General features: G+C 51.5%; 6 protein-coding genes across 6 annotated transcripts; 3 read left to right on the plus strand and 3 right to left on the minus strand.

Annotated features, from left to right (window-relative positions):
• Positions 1-3036: 3036 nt before the first annotated feature.
• PHYSODRAFT_355241 (hypothetical protein) lies at positions 3037-3631 on the minus strand. The gene has a single exon (XM_009534811.1). The coding sequence runs from the start codon at positions 3507-3509 to the stop codon at positions 3306-3308; it is 204 nt and encodes a 67-aa protein (XP_009533106.1). The 5' UTR covers positions 3510-3631; the 3' UTR covers positions 3037-3305.
• Positions 3632-4338: 707 nt separating this feature from the next.
• On the plus strand, positions 4339-5255 carry PHYSODRAFT_304282 (hypothetical protein; the record flags this gene model as incomplete). The annotated part of the gene is made up of 2 exons (XM_009534812.1): positions 4339-4934; positions 5051-5255. The coding sequence occupies 2 exons, from the start codon at positions 4339-4341 to the stop codon at positions 5253-5255; spliced, it is 801 nt and encodes a 266-aa protein (XP_009533107.1).
• Positions 5256-8062: 2807 nt separating this feature from the next.
• PHYSODRAFT_518986 (hypothetical protein) lies at positions 8063-8719 on the plus strand (the record flags this gene model as incomplete). Its single annotated transcript, XM_009534813.1, has 3 exons — positions 8063-8245; positions 8288-8462; positions 8574-8719. The coding sequence occupies 3 exons, from the start codon at positions 8063-8065 to the stop codon at positions 8717-8719; spliced, it is 504 nt and encodes a 167-aa protein (XP_009533108.1).
• A 76-nt stretch (positions 8720-8795) lies between these two features.
• Positions 8796-9167, minus strand: PHYSODRAFT_518423 (hypothetical protein; the record flags this gene model as incomplete). The annotated part of the gene is made up of 1 exon (XM_009534814.1): positions 8796-9167. The coding sequence occupies one exon, from the start codon at positions 9165-9167 to the stop codon at positions 8796-8798; it is 372 nt and encodes a 123-aa protein (XP_009533109.1).
• A 58-nt stretch (positions 9168-9225) lies between these two features.
• Positions 9226-9978, minus strand: PHYSODRAFT_518778 (hypothetical protein; the record flags this gene model as incomplete). Its single annotated transcript, XM_009534815.1, has 3 exons — positions 9226-9564; positions 9613-9804; positions 9871-9978. 3 exons carry the CDS (start codon positions 9976-9978, stop codon positions 9226-9228), a joined length of 639 nt encoding a protein of 212 aa, XP_009533110.1.
• A 1211-nt stretch (positions 9979-11189) lies between these two features.
• PHYSODRAFT_337186 (hypothetical protein) lies at positions 11190-18320 on the plus strand (the record flags this gene model as incomplete). Its single annotated transcript, XM_009534816.1, has 1 exon — positions 11190-18320. One exon carries the CDS (start codon positions 11190-11192, stop codon positions 18318-18320), a length of 7131 nt encoding a protein of 2376 aa, XP_009533111.1.
• Positions 18321-18708: the final 388 nt, after the last annotated feature.

Here is an 18708-nt window from a genome sequence, read left to right on the forward strand (position 1 = left end):
TGTCCAGACATTTTACAGGCTACCCTTTTTACGAAGCCATAAGATTTGACAGGTAAAATAGCCTTAACAAGGGGTCCAACGGATATCCAAGCTGAGTTAAACATCGCATTTTAAGCTATTTCTGTAATGGGTCTACTTTGACCCACTACTTTAGCTTACACGTGTGCGCGTGTATGTGAGGAAGCGTAGCTTAGTTTAAATTAGAGTTAATTATACTCGGGCCTCCGAGTATAGATTAATCTAAATAAACGATCCAAATAATGTTTTTGGGTTAAAATGAGAACTGCTATTTTTGTTTTATGTTTCTGACTTCCTCTAAATGTAATATTCTATACTAGGAATCTGCCAACGGCTGGTTGGCAGAATTCCAATGCTATGCATGTCGCTCATTGGATAAAAGATGCTGCTTTCAGCCAATAGGAATCCTAAGTCTCTATGGACCACCCGTCGTGGTGATCCTAAATGTATGTAGCATTTGGTGTGTCTACCCCAAGGTCGAGAAAGTCGTTCAAACCTCTAGCAGACGTCGTGTCTGTTAGAGTTACAAGTGACTGTAGCTTGTGCGTGTAACCCTGTTACAATTTCTGACATCATCCATACTAACCGTCGCAATCACTGTTTCGTAACTTCGACCCTCAGGTTTTATGGCATTGTCAATTAGTGACAACATTTTATTTCTAAATGAAACCGACTGATCCTACCTTCTATTGATAGCCATTATGTTATTAAACCCAGATTTTTGCCGCTTTCGGCTGCAGTCGATGTGAAAAATAAATTGTGATCCTAACCGATTCTAGTAATTAATATTGACCCTTGGTAAAAAAGCTAATCTGAGTCGTAAAAACAGCTAAATGAGAGTAACGCGCTATTATAGAGGGGACTTCGTCCTAATAATTTAATTCTTGGATAGCAGTAACCCCGGAGGGAGTGCTGTGGCCAGCCCAACACAGGTTAATTCGGCGTCCGCCCGGTAACTGGCTCTGGTAAACTGAAGCCGGTAACTGAAGCCTGCGAACTGAAACTAGGGCTCCGCGAAGGCTTGGATAGGAGGATTTTGGTATAAACTTCCTCTTTATTTTAATTGATTACTTTTCTTATGAGCTACGGTCATCTCCCGCGCCAGCTTCGAAGGCGCAGCATCTGCCCGTAAATTGGCTCTAAGTCTATAGATTCCAAATACCAAGTGGCAATGCTTTACAAAATTAAAAACGCGAGCCTTGGCTGAGATCTGTTTGCAGCTTGAAAATGCAAATTCTTATCTCTAGTGCTATTACAGTCCGTCTCAATCATTATCTTTAACTCAATTCGTTCACAGCTCGAGTATATGTACTGAATCATACCAGTGTCGTCGGTTGTACACCGGTTAGATCTGCCCACGCATATAAACCTTTTGGAGGGCCCAGTGCATCACCGGGCCATACCGGTGTGATAGGCATCCTACCGGTTCAGTCTGCTCATGTATATAAACCTTTTGGAGGGCCCAGTGCAACACCGGAGTTCTACCGGTTTCAAGAAATATACCAGCTAGATGTCAAGAGGGGTCATCGTTTGACTTATCGTACCACGGATATAATCCTATTTGGGCTGCGATAGCAGCACTAACGTTGCTTCCTATCCCAGTATATACTGAATATCTGCGTTGATGTTATGGGATGACAAGTTCTGCAAACGGAACAACTATAATTGTCGTACACGTACTTATTTAAATGTGCAAATGGAGCTGGTGTAGCGTGCGTGGCAGCGAGACTATACCCCTTGCGGATGCGCCCTGCGTCGTGGTGCTTCGGCCCCGTACGTGATTGATAGTTTTTAGAGCTGGTGTTTAGGCTGCCCATCATATAGACGCGTTATGGGGTCAATGCTGCGGCTGCGATGCAGGCGCAGAAGATGCCCGCAGTTAGACTGAACTAATCGTGTTTCTTGACTCGAATTCTGTGCTAGAGCAAAATTTGTGCCGCAAAAGCGCTATCATGGCTCGCGCGTAATCAACTGATAGTGACAATATATAACCAGGAGACCCGAATACGATTCGTTGAGCCCAAGTTTATCAACGAGAGGTAGGCATAGGCTGGGATAGCTAACGAACGTAGTGTGAACATCTTCACCGCGGCCGCGCCGTCACTATCGCTATAACCAAAGCAGTCATTCAAACGCACAGCGCAGACGACTTAGACGCACCGCACTTGCGACGCACCAGTTACCCGGGTGGTGTACCCGGGGGGGTCGCAGTTCGAAGCTAGCTGTTTTTTTGTTTTTGTTAATTGAGGTACATTTAGGTCACTTAGTTTTCCTAACGACTACAACGACTGATGACCTTAGTCATTGGGAGAGATCGGGGTCACCGTCTAAAACGCGAATGACTCGAAGCTAGCGTGTATGCATACTCGTACAAGGAAACAACGTTCTCGGGCATCTCCTGCGTCTGCTTTGCATCTGCCTAATCTGCCATTGTACAATTACGTCTACCAAGTTTGATAGTTCCTTTTCAAAGGCATTACCTGATCATATATCGTCACTCCGATGAATTCAATCAACGCTTGGGGTTTGGCAAACCAAACCACTGTGGTGATTTTACCTCCTCTGGATTAAGATTCCACGGGTTTAGTTTTAACCCCCCAGCGCCCAAGCTGTTTTTTACCTGTTTTTTTATTTCATGGTACTCGCCCAACATGATAGTCGTACAGTATGTTAACCCTTTCGCGGTAAAAGGATACAGAAAGCGCCCTTTAGATGATTTTCCAAAACACGGTAGAGTGTACCCCCTCTTAAAGGGCGCATCCTGTGCCCTTTTGCACAAGTTCAAGCTAGTAATCAACCTTCTTTTAAAACAAATCATAATCGGTACGCAGAGTAATCATCAAGCTTGCACCAGGAAACCGCCCCTTGCCTTCTAACGGTAGCAGTACGTTGCCATATCACGGCTTCTTGCGCCCTCGCACCCGGCAGGCCGGGGCACACCCGAGCAAGCGCTTAGACAGCAGGTCTTCGCCAGCGTACACGTCACGAATTTTAAGAGAGAGAGAGAGAGAGAGAGAGAGAGAGAGAAGGAGATCGATTTTCCCTTTTGAATTAAGTTGCTGCCTATAGAGAGCGTACCAGGCAAATAGAGCTTGGTCCTCTCAACTACGAACATGACATAGCCGTCTGGTTGCATTCCTTCCTCCCGGAACCCCTTCTTCCTGTCCTTGAGCTTGTCGACGACTCCTTAACCACTCCTTAACCACCGGTGGGGCACAACGATGCGGGCATTGCGAAACGTTGATCAGGTCCGGAGAGAAACACATCGCAGTGAGCGTCTCCGGAGTTCACTTCGTAGGTCCAATCAGGCTTCGCCATGAAAGCAAGCGTCCCGGGAGGGAAATCAGCGCAAGGGCCGCCTCAACGACAGGTAGAGCGTCACTCCTTTGCCGCGGACTCAACATCGTGAACTGCTGCAGGCTGCTATCCTTGTCGTGACCGCCGCGTTCGCGCCTCTCTTCACTTAGTGATCGGATATCTAGACATGACATGCGTAGGCACTACCAGAGTCCCGTAACACTCACAGACCAGCATCAAGCAACAGAGCAGCGTATACTTACGAGTTTCCCTGCCTGCGCCAGCGGTGCTGAGGGTGGCGGAATTGACGAGCTTATCACGAGAAGATTTTTGGCGGGAAAAATTGCGACCGCAATCCCCCTCCAAAATGAATTTTTGAATCTAATCTATTTTGTGTAAGTGGTGTGCCATCAATCGATTTAGGCGGGGAATGCATCCAATGCGTGCATCCAACAACGCTATTTGGGATAAACCCCTTTATTAGTTGTTATGTTACGAACCACGGTCATCTCCTGCGCCTGCTTCGCAGCCGCACCATCTGCCCGGTAATTCACCTCAACGGCGAAGATGCAAGATACGACTTGGCAGTAATTATACACAGTATGAAAAGAACCTTGCTCGAGATCTGCTTATAGCTAGTAGAGAAATGAAAATACTTGCCTGTGTATGCTACAAGGGTAGTCCGTCCGCTTCAATCATTCGCTTTACTTCACTCCATATATGTTACTGACTCATACCGGTTCAAACTGCCCACGCATATAAACCTTTTGGAGGGCCCAGTGCGGCACCGGGGCCATACCGGTGTGATGGGTAGCCTACCGGTTCGATTTGCCCAGTCAAGAGGGGTCATCTTTGAGTTGACGTACCACGGATATAATCCTATTTGGTCTGCGATAGCAGCACTAACGTTGCTTCCTATCCCAGTATTAGTATCACCTTTTTCATACTATCTTTAGCTATACCGCACCTCCTCCACGTTCTGTCACATCCCGACTTCCGCGCGAACAGCACGCCGTCGCCATTATGAGCGCTAACACGGGCCTTCAGGCGCCATGTGGAGGGTGTGGTGACGACGCCGGACCAATACATCGCTGCCCTTCGTGCTTTGTGCACATGCATCCGTTTTGCGGCACTGCCGTTGGAGCCGAAGGTTTTGGTCAGTTCATCTTGTGCCCGGCCTGCCAAACCAAGGAGCAGGAGCCGCCACCAGCATCTCCGATCGTGGCAGCACTGTCTCTCCAGAAAGAGCGCGGCAAGGTTGCCGACAAAGGGGGTGCTACTGAGTGTCCGCAATATCATAGCATTGATCTTGCATCATTTAATGAGGAAACGAAATCAGAGGATGGGGACGAACCTCCACTTGCCCATGATGACACTGAGGTTTCTGACGTCCCGGAAACCGAATTAGGCCGCTCTACGCTGCGTGTCAGCACAATCCAACAGCGCCGGCGCGTGATTGCATGGTTGGAAAGCTACATGAAGAAGAAAGGAAAGAAGAACATGTGTGCCCGTGCTGTTGACGAGTTTCCCGATGTTTTCATCTCAGCCACCCGCAATGCGAATTTGAGCAAGGCCATCAATTGGTGGAAAAAGCGGGAGACATTTGCGAAGGTGGCGCGGTTAGTATCTCGACTCGCAGGGATACCGGAAGGAAGCGAGTCAACACTAAAGCTGTAAAAGGACGTGGGCGGCAAAGAAGTGCGTTGGTGAATTGGATATATCCTCGGCTTTGCAGCGAGTTTGACTTCCTTCGTAAGCTCGGACTTAAGTTCGATTATGGACTGTTACGTCAGTTGGCGTTGCGTATGCTGCGCCGACCGGGTGCCCCAGAGGCGGACGCGAATGGCGTATTGCTGGAAAAGAAGATTAACACGCGCTGGGTGCAGTCGTTCATGGAAACCCACAACATCATACTTCGAGCGCAATCCGGGAAACGCTAGCTAAGTCCGGAAAAGACTGCAGTGATCGAAAACAGCGTGGCGGCACACCTGGGTGAGCTGAAACGGGGGTTCGAAAGGGGTAAATACGACGAAAACGTGATTGAGAACATTGATGAAACACACTTTGTCATCGATTTTGACAATGACAAGACTTTGGGCTTTGGTGGAGAATCGCAAGTAAAATATGCAGACGTTGTTAGCGGAGGAGAAGGCATGACTATGTAGATAGTTGCTTGCCTGGTGCTTCTTAAGCCTTGTACGCGGGGGTAGACCGAATACGAACTTGTTTCCTTGAATCGTCACATCAACTGTTGTTGAAAACTATTTGTTTTTCTGGGGTAGCAGTCCTCGGAGGGTGCTGTGGCCAGCCCAACACAGGTTAGTTAGGCGGCACCTCGGTAACTGAAGCCAGTAATACTGAAGCCGGAAAACTGGCCCCGGTAACTGAAGTTCACTGCCTATGCTCTCCATCCCTAAATCCGAGACAAGCTCGAGCTGTTCCGTTTTCGTTCAGTGCTCACTTTTGTGTAAGTTGTACTTACCGCTGAAGCTCCCTACCAGTCCGCATGTCGTTGGCCAGCGTTACTAGGTTGTCGCCGCGCGCGGTGAGACCATCGGCAAAGCATTATTTGACAGGTAAGGAAGTACATCGCGCACTTCCAGTGCCGCGCTTGCCGCGGAGCACACCCATCAAACGATATCTCACTTCTTCAATCCCCTCGCACATAAGCACCTACACTACATGTGCTAAGTTGCTGGAGGGGTGGATAAATATTAACCGTGTTGTTGATTATCTGGAGTTCCCAATATGCAGAATGGCACACTCGCTATCATGCAGACATGTAAATACTGACGTCGTAGACTATAAAAGTGGAGCCCATAGGGGGATGAGATTACTTTTAATGCAAAAAAGGTGGAGTTTCAATGTTTCTAAAAAAAGGGTGGAGGTTCAATGCATGTATGTGTTCCGTTTTAGAAACGGCCATTTGTTGTTTCCAAAGCTGCCCCGGTGGTGCATGCCATGAAGATCAACAGCGTGCCAGACATGGGCGACAGCCCGTACATGGGCAACGTCCCGAGGCAGCATCCCGAGGCTGAGAAACGTCCCGGAGCTGAGCAACCTCCCAAAACCTTCCCATTCATGCTATTTCGCCAAGGATAAATTCATGGTCGATCTTGAAAAGCGACCTGCAATGCCAATGAACTGGAACGTGATGAAGCAGTTGCCAGTCACAGGCATTGATGACCAGGTGACGAATCGCTATATGCCCGGCCAAATCATAGACTGGCTGGATTGCTCGGGCCCCACAGGATTTTTCCGCTGGACGGTTCGCATTCAAGATGGTCGTGAACTGCAGCTCGAACTCGATCAACTAGAGCTGCTGAGTTCGTCTGCCGCACTGGGTCTTAACATCACAGGAAAGATCTTCTAGATTGAAGCTCTCATCGACTAGGGGTCATCCTGCATATGCACGTTGCTTACACCACATGGCACACGCCTTCATTTCTAAGTGCCTTGAACCTCCACCTTGTTTTTAGATGCATCGAACTTCCACCTTTTTGGCATTGAAAGTAATCCACACCCGCCCATAGGCAGTACCTATGGGCTCCACTCTGTCTATGATAGGCACCCCGAGGCGTTCGTATAGAGGTCAATGCCGGAGAATGAATAACCGTGGATGTGTTGCAATGAATCCGCCCAAGCTGGATGTAGCAGGAAACTGCCAGAGGCATCGGCGAAGCCTTGCTCGTGTATACTAATTTGCTGAAGTGAATGAAAAAAACGTTTGTGTGCCCAGAAGATAATGTTCGACAGACTAAAGGTTCACGAGCACGTACAACTCCTAATTGGCTCGAAGCAGATGCTGCGGCTGCGAAGCAGGCGCAGGAAATGCGCTGTATGGGTAACGCAGAATTACATAAGGGAAATGGCCAATTTCGGGTCTGTTGATCTACATAAAAGTAAAACACAGCAACGGTATCGATGAAAAGCCGATACTCCTGCCGATTTGTTCGACTAATTCATAGCTTGCGACGTCTAAAAATAAGCGCAATAGGCTCGACCAAACAACAGCGTCAGTAATGATGGTCCTGGCCTATTCAGGGCCGATTCGTTTTACTTGATTTCACTGTAGAGTCGCAGTCTGTCTCCTGTATGGTACACTATAAGTGGCCAACCAGATGTTTATTTGGTGTGTATAACTTATTTGATTGGTCGACAGAATCGGCCCCGAACTGGCCATCGGTCCGAGGTTGGCCATTTCCCTTATAACGAATGCTGTACTTTAGTAGTAAATTTTAAAGCTTCTTCGTGCAACGGCCGACTTTGCTTTTCGTAATTTGCGCAGTGCAGCCGCGGTGGAGATTCCTTACTTATCTCACACAAAGTTCTTTAGCTATCCCAGCCTACGCATAGCTCTCGTTTTATCATGATCTCTCAATGATCTTATCGCAGAAAATGGTTGGCAGGTGAGGCCCTGGTTCAGGTGCCGGCACGCGTTCCGCCCTCACCTTCTGACTGGGGCTAGGTTTACTTTGGAGCTGTCTACGTGTGCACCAAGACATTAGGTGCACGTGCGGTGAATCTTGTCCAATGCATTACCTGCCCTCATAGCCAACCAACCTCCGTTCCCAAATACAAGAAGCTAGCACATACAGTATCGCCATGCGCTTTGGCATTTAGCATGGAAAACACGAGCGACAACACTAGTAACCCGGGCACGCAGGGAGAACGGCCGGTAGTGGCGTCGCGCGGCCCAAGTCCGAAGAAAGCCAAGTCATCAAAGCGCTTTAAATGGTTGAACGACATGATCGCTGAGCTGCTTCGTCTCCGCTTTGCAGACGGGGACGTCAAGCGCCTGCTGGAGTCTGCGCAGACCAAGACCCAGACAGCGCTAGCGTGGCAGTACTTTGCCAGCGTGTGGTCGCAGTCAGTTGACGTGGTCATCAAGACCGATCAAGTACGTGCCTACCTCTTACATCGCAACAATGTGCTGTGCTACGTATAACGTGTTGTATGTATGTGCCTGTAGGTTTCCCAAACGTACCGCAAACTCAAGTGCATCTACCGCAAAGTGACGGGCAACTGTGCGCGTGAGCTGCGCGAAATTGACGATGCTATTTGGAGCATATTACATGATGCCTTTTCAGGCAGATTTGGCATTAGCGGCGAAGTCCTGCTGGACTCGCACTTGGATGCTGATGACAGTGAAGTAGTGGCTACATCGGCAGATGAGCCTACAACTACTGCGAGTCGCGGAAAGGCTTCGCCCATCGAAAACCTGGCTGGTGCTATGCAGGCTGGTATGGAGGCGACAGCAGCGTCGCTGACTGCTGGTACCTCGACGGACATCACAGTTAGCAGCCTGATGGCTACACTGCAACGCCAGCACGAGGAAACGCGCCAGTTCCAGGCGCTACAGCTGCAGCTGCTTCGGCAGCTTATTCCTAAGGACCAAGCGTAAGTTCGAGCTCGGTGTTTGCTAGGAATAAGGATTAACACTGCTTTTCGTCAAACATCTTCGCTTCCATTGCGTTAGCTTAAGGTACGAAAATGTCGGCTAGATCGTTTCGTATTGCTACTCCTAAAAGGTGTGAAAACGGTTGCTCAGACACCACAAGTCCTCCATTTTCGTCACGGTGGTGCGCTTCGGGCCGGAGTGGGTCAGTGTCTAACACCACGTAGCCATCTTGTACAGCCAGCAGCATATTGTGTAGCACCACGCAACTCTGGATTACCTTTCCAATACGCTTAGGCGTCTTCTGCTCCAGCTTTCCCAGTAAGATTCGGAAGCGATTCTTGAGGCGTCCGAAGGCGCATTCTACCGCAATCCGTGTGCGAGAGTGGAGCCGGTTGTAGACGCGCTTTCGGCGGTTAGCAATGGCCTCGGACTCTGGGAACGGGGTCAGCATGTGGCCCCATATCTTGTAGCCAGCGTCCGCCAGTAAGTGCTTCCCAGGAGGGACGAAGTCAGGTAAACTGGTACACAGCAGCACTGGTCAGAATAAATATCAAAGTCGCGAAAGAGCAATATGCAAATGAACTTACCGCTTTCGGACTCCACAAAGACTGGTCATTATTAGAGCCTGACCGTATCGAGATAGACCTGAAGGACCCGCGGTGGTCGACAATTGCCTGCACATTTACGGCAGGGAAGCCTTTGCGGTAATACCAGCCCTCAAAATCATGGGGGCGTGGTATCGCAATGAGCGTTCCATCTCCAGCCCCCACTACTCCGGGAAAGCCTGCCACCTTAAAAAAGCCAGCCTCCACCGCCTCCACCTCACTTGCGCTGGGCAGATCCACGTGCTTGGCAGCCATGGAGCTGAGGACGTCAATTCAGTCGTTGATGTAGACCACTGCGCGGGGGCGTAATATCCCCATCACCGAGGCTGCCGAGTCCATGGTTCCGCCCTGCGCAAAGTACATCATTGTTAAGGCAAATCGTTTTACCAGGGGGCACTTACTGTTGGCTGCGGGCTTGCGCTTGTATGCAGCATGCACCTCCCGATAAAGGCGCAAGAACGACGCGCGATCACAGCATAGCTTCTTGGTGAAACCAATCAGTGTCAACAGCAGTCATTGCTTAAACGTAGTGGTAGAGAAAGTAGAAACAGTGGAAGGCGCTCGTCTACAGCTCCGCTTGTCAATTGTGGCTGTAGTTAGAGCTGTAGCACATGTGCTAAGCAGCACCGCGGCGATAGCAACAGCTTTAGGCTCCATAGAGTAGTTCGGAAGCTATGAAATGAATGGCATTTGAGAGTCAGACTGCTCTAGCACGCGTGTGCTCCAACCAGAACACATCTGTGCACGGAGGCTGAATTGCAGTGTGTCGGAACGCAAAACCCCAAATTGGTACTGTGTGCCGTTATGATTTAGACCAATAGATAGGTTTCGAAACTCGCTTCACCCGCACCTTCACCCTCAGAGCAAAATGAGCAAAATCGGGACCAGAGTACTGGAAGCTGCTCTAAATAGGTGCGCATACAGTTGTACAGTCTACCTGTATAGATAATGTTTGGAATCGGAAAGTTCGCACGTGAACTTAATGAATTCGTACAGGTGCATCTGAGGATCAAATTCTGATGGCTTTGCAAAATGTAGGGATTTTGCCCACTGATTGCACACTGATCTGTGTGCAAAAAGTGCAACGAGTGCGAACTTAGACGGCTGTGAACGTAAAGTGAGGGTGATCTAATAAGACTCATTCTAATTTTCAGCACAGAACGTGTTCCTGCACCAGAACAGGGGCCTCAGCGTTTTCATGCTGCATTCGTCCGTAAGAGACGAAAAGTTTTGTTGTTACTTCGACAATTGATCTGGGTGGGACCCAGTGGAAAAGCCGTCGATGGACTCCAAACCTTTTTCTCCAAAGATCCGTGTGATAATTGTTTTTGATGAGAGAGAGAAGGCCCCAGGTACTTGACCTGGTGGCGTATATTTAGGCACTTATTTCGGAGCCTACTGGAAGCTGGCACTTTTTTGACGTCTAAGTGAGTTCCCCTAAACTTTTCCAAGTTGATCGGTTTCCCTTCCTGAAGTCGTGGTGAGGCGGGGATGCGGTTGCAGAGGTTAATCGGGAGCTCCATTAGGGGGGTGACTTAGGGGGTTCCAGGGGATGTAGTGATGGAGGTAGTCGGGGGTCGGAAATGGACTTACTTAAGTACGTGGCTTTTGTATCGGAATCGCTCCGGGCGAGACTCGGACCCTCAGTGGAACGCTTGATCTTCGTGGGCCTTACTCACAGGGACACTAGGAGCCCCTTGATTTTGATGAAAATGTACTATCTTGATCAACCGTTTGACCTCACTTCAGCTTGCTTCTGACTCCCCGTGTAAAGCCCAATACTTTCTAACGTCACCGGCCGCCAAGCAGAAACTGTTTCAGAACTTGACGACCGTTGGGCGTCAAAGTGAAGAACCACACGCAACGCAATGAGGACTCGTGCTCGCCGGCGCTCTTTGATCCACGAGGGCAGCAGCAGCGGGAGCTTCTACGGCTACATCAGCGACTTGCGCAACGCCTTCGACCCGCACTCGATTCTGCTCAAGAGCTGGCACCAACTATTGTTCGGCTGCTTGCTGTACGAGGCGTTCCTGTTGCCGTTCGCAGTGACGTTCGCAGCTGCAGACGCCCTCCCTTCATCAACGTCGGCCTTTCGGGCTTTCTACGCGGCGGAAGTTCTCTTCGGTGCCGATTTCTACGTGAAACTCAACACCGGATTCTACGAGGCTGGCAACATCCACCGCGACAAACGCAAAGCGAGGGCCAAGTACCTCAAGTCGTTCGGCTTTCTCCTCGACGTGCTGGCCATTCTACCATTATCGGTCATTCTGCCCTTGATCAACGCTGGCTGGGTCTCATCAAGTGGGGCCTGTTCGCTCGGGTGGCTGGAAGCTCACAAGGTGCTGCGCTTCTGGCGCATTCCGAGCTACCTGGCCAATCTGGACGACGTCTACTCCAAGCGCTTCCGGTCTCTCAAGATCTTCAAAGTTTTAGTGGTGACAACGTTCGTGGCGCATGTGGTCGCCTGTGCTCGCTTCGCGTTCGGCCGGAGCAGTTCTAGCGCTGCGTCGAACCCTTGGCTGCCTTCTGCCCCAATGGAAGATGAATCTCTGACCACTCAGTACGTGCAATCCCTCTTCTGGAGCGTGGGGCTCCTCACAGGTGCTTTCGAGGGCGCCTTGCCTCGCTTCAGCTCGGAGTTCGCCTTCACGCTGACCGTGGCGCTGCTGGGCTTTGTGCTGTTCGTCTACTCCTGCTCGACACTGCTCATGCTGTCCAAGTCCGAGAGCAACCAGACCAAACTGGCCCAGGCTCGGATCAATCAGCTGCGGCACCTCCTCACGTTTCACCGCGTTCCAGAACCGCTGCAGGTGCAGGCTGTCGAGTACTTCAAGCGCCACCACACGGACGCCGAGTCCAACGACCGCGAGGTGGTCAAGCTCTTGTGTCCGTCGATCACCAAGGACATCCAGGTGGAGCTTCTGAAAGACATGGTGGGTCGCATCCCGCTCTTCCGTGGCTGCAACCAGCAGTTCATTGTGGCCCTCACGAGTTTGCTGGAGATGACGAGCTTCCCAGCTCATGTTACACTGTTTGAAGCAGGTGACAAGGGAGACTACATGTACGTGGTCAACTCCGGGGTGCTGCATATTCTGGTCAACGGTGTGAAGGTGCGCGAGCTGCGCCAAGGAAGTTTCTTCGGCGAGGTCTCGGTCTTCTCCAAGCGACCGCGCTCCGCTGCAGTCGTGACGACGTCGTACTGCACGCTTTATCGTCTGTCACGCTTCCACACGGAGCGAGTGCTGGAGGGTTATCCTGACTATGCGGCTCAAATTGCAACGACGATAGACGATATGATTGACGAGCGCGAAGCTCGGCAGAACCAGAAATCTCGAGGCGGAGGGGAGGAATACATGCTCACGACGCTGTTCCAGCTATCGACCAAGCCGCCTGCGAGGAGGAAGCGGCCGTCGCTGCGAGACCGAGCGAAAAGTGTAGCGCGCGCGTCTTTAAAGCGCAGCAAGTCGTCTCTGGTTCTATCGGCTTCGCGGCACTCCGAGTACGACGGAGGGAACATTTCCATGAACGAGAACCGCGCCATCAACTTCATGGCGAAGCCGATCGAGCTGCCACCTACGGTCATCGCAAGGAAACCTTCAGGAAAATTGGTTCGAAGTCAGTCAGCGTACGCTCGACGAGTGTCGTCGGGTGTTGGAGGTTGGTGGGCACAACGCACCACAAGTATCAAAAGCTCCGCTGCCACGCGCCCAGATACGATGCAAGGGTTTTACGACAATTTGTCTCGGCGTCGTGGGTCTCAACAAGTCGGTGGCGACGCTAGCAGCATCCTATCCCGACTACTGATGCAGCGGGTGATTGACCACACTTCTCCGTGGCGGAAATACTGGCTGGTGCTGCTCCAAGCGCATTTGACAGCGAACTGGTTCATCGTGCCGCTGCTTCTCGCCTTCCCCATACTCGATTGTCCCAGCTTGAACCGCAGTTTACAGGCGACGTATGCCATCTTGGACATCCTGCTGGCAGTCGACATGTACCTGAACTTCCACTTGACGTTTATGACAAACCGCAAAAAAGTTGCGCAGCCTTCGCTCATAGCAAGAAGATATTTGCGCGGGGCATTCATAGCAGACTTGCTTTGCTTGCTCCCGTACGGGTTAATGGTTCCAGCTGATGCTTCTTCACTGCTGGCAGCACACCCGGCTTTGCTACGTCTACCGCGGTTGCTTCGGATCTGGCGCATCAGAGGGCATCTGAGAGAATGGGAGGCCCTCCGTATCAACAGAACGGGTTGTGTGGTAGCTGCGGGGGTCATGTACTTGCTGGTCTTGCATCTTGTGGCATGCGCGTACTTCAGCGTCACGTATCTCGAGGGTTTCAGTACTGAAAACCTCAATGGAACCTCGTGGCTACCAACCCATGATCTGGAATTACTGCGATTAGTTGAGCCCTCCGATGGTACAGTGAAATACGTCGGTGCTCTTACGAATGCCTCATACTCGAAAGCAGAGGCGCACGCGTTGGCTGGTGTGCAGTACACGCGCTCGCTCTACTTCGGAGCTACGATGCTTACAGCTCTGGGCAAAACTGCAGAGCCATCGACAGCTTTCCAATACTGTGTGGCGCTTGTCTTGATGGTGTTTGGGTTCGTCTCCATGGCGGTGATGGTCGACTACGTCCAGAAGCGAATCACTGCGTCGGCGTTCGAACAGAAGGAGTTTCTAGCGACGCGTACTCGGGTACAGCGCTTTATCAACTCTCGAGCTGCGCCTCCAGAAGTCCATCAGCGGGTCAAGTCGTTCCTAGAGTTTTGGTGGTCCTCACACCGTGGCGCTATCGCTGGTGACCTATTAAATGAGCTGCCTGAGGCTATCAAACGGCCAGTGGTGCGAAGTATGTGCCAGCCAGCTCTACGCACCTTGTCGCTGTTGGCAGACGTCCGAGCTTCGCTGGATTCGCTTGAGCAAGCTTTCATCGACAATGTCCGGTTCATTCTGTACGGGCAAGGAGAGATCATCTATCGCCAGGGAGACTACGCTAGCGGCCTGTATTTCCTACTGGAAGGAGAGCTCATTATCATTGTGAACGGAGGAATGCCTCGCACGATCGTCAAAGGGGGGTTCATCGGAACGGCTGCTCTAAATCTGAGTGAAACATCCGTCAGCTACAGTGAGCGCGTGACGGCGGCAAGCGGCTGCATTCTCATCTTCGTGTCTCGCGATCATCTCAACTGGATGCACAAGGTCTTCCCGACGTTTTCAATGGCACTACGAGCATTGGAGAAGCGACTGGACGGGGCCAAGCTCGCTCGAGCACAGCAAGACTACAGCAGTCGCGAACGCTCGTTTAGCGGAGGCTTGAGGCCGATGCCTGACGTTAAGAAGAAGATTACATTGGAGGTGAAGGTGCTAAAGTATTTGGGTCTTGAAGACATCGTTTTCGATCCGGACGAAAGCACGACGGAGATTTGGGAGCTCTGGATTTTTGGCTTGACTATCGCGCTGTATCTCAAAGTGATCAGCGACATCACTTCTGGAGTCAACGCGGATAAAGCTGTGGGGTCGGAGATTATCGCCGTATTCTTTGAGACTTTTTTCGTGCTTGACTTCTTTTTCCGCTCGCGGCTTGGCTACTACGACTTCGGCAACAAAATCATGGACGTTGAGGTCATTCGCAAGAGGTTTTTCCGCTCTCACGAGTGCTACTTCGACGTACTGGCGTTGATTCCGCTCTACGTTGTCAATTGGATGCTTGGGTCGAGGCGCTATGAGCTCTTAACTGTCAACAAACTGCTGCGTCTCGTTCGGGCAGCTGGCATGTTATCCATACTAGAAAACAAACATTTAAACCGTACGCTGCAGCTACGACTGGCCAAGGTGGTGCTGGTATCGCTCATGGTGACGCATTTATTCGGCTGCATCTGGTTCAACTTCAGCGACTCCCTTTCGTCGGGTATTAACCTGTGGGGTCCTGGTCAGTCTTTGAAGTCAGCTGACGAGCACTTGCAGTACTCCGCGTCGCTGTTCTGGTCGTTCGGCTTGATGTCGAATTCCTACGCTGGAGAACTGCCCAAGACAGCGGCTCAGTGTTGCTTCACTGTCGTCGTCCTCCTAACTGGAGCTTTCCTCTTCGCGTTCGTGGTGGGGAATATTTCAGATGTTGTCGAGCTCATTGACGCCAATTCAAGGGATTTCAACGGAAAACTCAGCTCTTTGCGGCTTCTACTAGCCCATTTCCATCTCCCGCCAGCGATTGAGGAACAGCTCAAGACGTACTTCTTCTTCCAACGCTACCACACGATCACGCAGGAATATCTCCTGGAGCGCTGCCTTCCTCCTTCCCTGTTGACCGAAATCCGCCTGGTTCACCTCCAGCCGATGATCTCCAAGGTCGGATTCCTTGCCGGGATGGAAGGCTCGGTGACGCGGATGCTCGTATCGCAGTTTGTCCAGGCGTTGGCAGTGAAGAACCAGTTCGTTTTCCACTTGGGAGAAGAAGGGAGCGACATGTTTTTCGTGTTTACGGGTATCATCGAGGTTCTGGTGCCTCTCGAGACGCTCTATCGCCGCCAGTCTCACGATGCAAAGTTGAATGCGCTGGGTTCCCCGGCCTCCCGGTCATCGTTCCACACGTATTTCACTCCTTTGGACCCGTCCAAGCTGCAGGCCAAGAATCAGTTGAAGAAGGTGAACGAACTCACGAGTGGCAGCTACTTCGGCGAGGTCGCGCTGTTCACGAGCAAGCCTCGCAGTGCGCACGCTCGGTGCAAGACGTCTTGTGTGCTGTATAAACTCTCTCGACACTCCCTTGAGCTCGTGTTCGAGCGGTATCCAGACTGGAAGCGGAAGGTGCTCAAGATCGTCAATATTCAGCAGGAGCAGCAACACCTGCGCAACTTGTACATGGAGGAGCAGATGGACATGGCAGCAAAAGCCTCCAAGAGTATGCTCAACCACGCCGACATATTGGGAGACTTGGGGCCGAATCTGCCGGGAAGCAGCTCGGCTGGGAGTTCAACAGATCGAGTCGCTCCTAGTGTCAAGCGTGCGATGCGAAAGCCGTCGACCCGACCCATAGGAAGTCTGAAGAGTGCCGGGTCCTTTTTCTCGTCCTATAAAGCGCAGCGTTCGGCTTCAATTGAGACACCGATCACTCTACAAATGACGAGGCAGAAGAACAGCGTGCTCTGGGTCGACATGCTGCTGCAGTGTACCGAGGCACAGAGCCCATTTCACGTTCAATGGCTCAAGATTATCGCGTTCGGAACGATTTACATGGCGCTGATAGTTCCGTACCGCAATTCATACGACGTCTTGGAGCGTTTGAGCCCGCTGCCGATCGTCGCGCGAGTCATCGAGCTCACGTGTCAGGTGCTGTTCGGGTGGGATATCTGGGTGCATTGGAACTTGAAAGACGGTCTTGAGTCACTGGAATTGTACGAGAACAAGCAGCGCGACGCGTATCAAAGGCAGCGTCTCTGGATCGACGTCATCTCGGCCATCCCGATCGACCACTTCCTCTCGGACTTCTACCAGTCGCCGCTCTTGTGCCTGAATCGATGCCTCAAACTCGTCAACTTCCCGCACTACATGAGGGAGATCAACCGTCGCAGCATGGCGTACGAGAAGAATCGGCTGTGTACATTGTGGATTTTGCTCTTCGTGCTCATGCACTGGTGCGCCTGCGTCTACTTCTCGCTAGCTTCAGCGAATGATCAAAATAATGATGAAGCCGATTGGGACAATTGGTCCCCGCCTCGCAGCGTGATGGTCAACTCCTGGTCAAACCCGTCTCTCGACTTGCTCATGCTTCGCTTCCTTCGCGGGATTTTCTTCGCGTCCACTGCGTTTGTCAAGAAGGGGAAAGTGTTTGAGCCCTCGACGTACGGTGAGTACACGTTCACGCTGTTCGTGGACTTCGTGGGTCTGGTCACCATGGCCTACATGATCGGGGAGATGGCGAACCTCTACGTGTGTTACATCAGCAACGAAGTCGAGTTCCGCAAGAACCACATGGCCGTCGACTTGTATCTCGAGCGGTGGCACATTACGGGCAAGCTGAGGGCCCGGTCGCACGCCTTCTTGTCGTCGCTCTGGAGCTCGCACCGCGGCGTCAACTACCAGGCGATTTTCGACGAGATCCCGCAAGTCATTCGCACCGAGTCCGTCATGCACATCGCGTACCTGCCACTGCGCGTCTTCATCAACAACGTCTTCCGCCCATTTGCCACGACGCACCCTCATGACAGGGACGTGGACGCCATCACTCGAGCCATCGCCCAGCACCTCAAGTACGAAGGATACCCTCGCGACGAGTGCGTGCTGGTGGACGGCAGCGTGTCCAAGGAGATGTACTTCGTCGTGAAAGGCCACCTCATGGCCACGACAGCTAGCGGGAATGCTGCTGACACGCAGCAGTCAGGCCTGCACTACAAGAGAGGAGACTTCTTTGGAGATCAAGGTCTGCTGGGTTACTCGGTCGGCGTGTCCACGGTCAAGACCATCTCGGCATGCGATCTGTTGTCTCTGAGCTCTGAAACGCTGCTAGAAGTGATCCTGTCCCGTCCTATTTTCCAGACGGCACTCAGTCTCGTAATCGAGGCGTATCGAGAGCTGTGCACGCGTACTCGACAGACGGAGGCAGCCAAAAAGACGGAGGAAGATTGGGGCGCTGTGCTGTTTCGGATCCTGAACACGCGGAAGACCCAGTGGATCGAAGAAGCTCGGCAGTACAACGCGGGCATTGACGCAGACCCGATGAACGAACCGTGGACCGTGTCGTGCCTCAAACCTGGCCAGGAGGTTGGGATGGTGTCCATCTCGTCGCCCCACGCGTGCGTCAAGGTGTTCGAGAACCTCCTCCGCCTCATCGCGGCTCGAGGGCTCCTCGACGTGGAAAACCTGCAGCAGTCGGCGGCGCAGTTCCAGGACACGCTGCCGATCATGACGACGGACCTCGCCGCGCATCGCAGCGTGAACATGTCGGTGACAGAGAGGTCCGACAGTAGCAAGCCGAGCAACAAGCTCGCCTACATTCACTAGATCAAGTAGAGGAAGTTGAAGCTCGTCTACGATTGTCGTAGTACGAATGTCGCTCGAGTCGTCAATCTCTCGAATCCCGAATCAATCGGCATGGATTTTTGACTTGGTTTTGGTATTTGGGCCCTTAAGATAAAAGTATTTGTTGTGCTGGATGCTATAATATTTACAACTATATGGCACGAAGCGTGACGATACGCTATCCACTATTCAAATGGAACTGGGAGTACTGCACAGGCAGCTACAACGCGAAATCTAGTCTAGCGCCCATGCTGATATGATAAATACACGTTCCAGAATCACAAACATGTCAAACTTAATAATATGTGCGCGAATCCAGAGGATCTGAGTCCATTCATAGTCCAGTCCATTCATGGTCGCAAGCGACCCA

Source organism: Phytophthora sojae (assembly GCF_000149755.1).
Source record: "Phytophthora sojae unplaced genomic scaffold PHYSOscaffold_8, whole genome shotgun sequence".
NCBI lineage: Eukaryota > Oomycota > Peronosporomycetes > Peronosporales > Peronosporaceae > Phytophthora > Phytophthora sojae.

Coding starts and splice junctions, on each gene's coding strand:
- PHYSODRAFT_355241 (XM_009534811.1), bottom strand. CDS start 3,509: ATGTCATGTCTAGATATCCGATCACTAAGTGAAGAGAGGCGCGAACGC.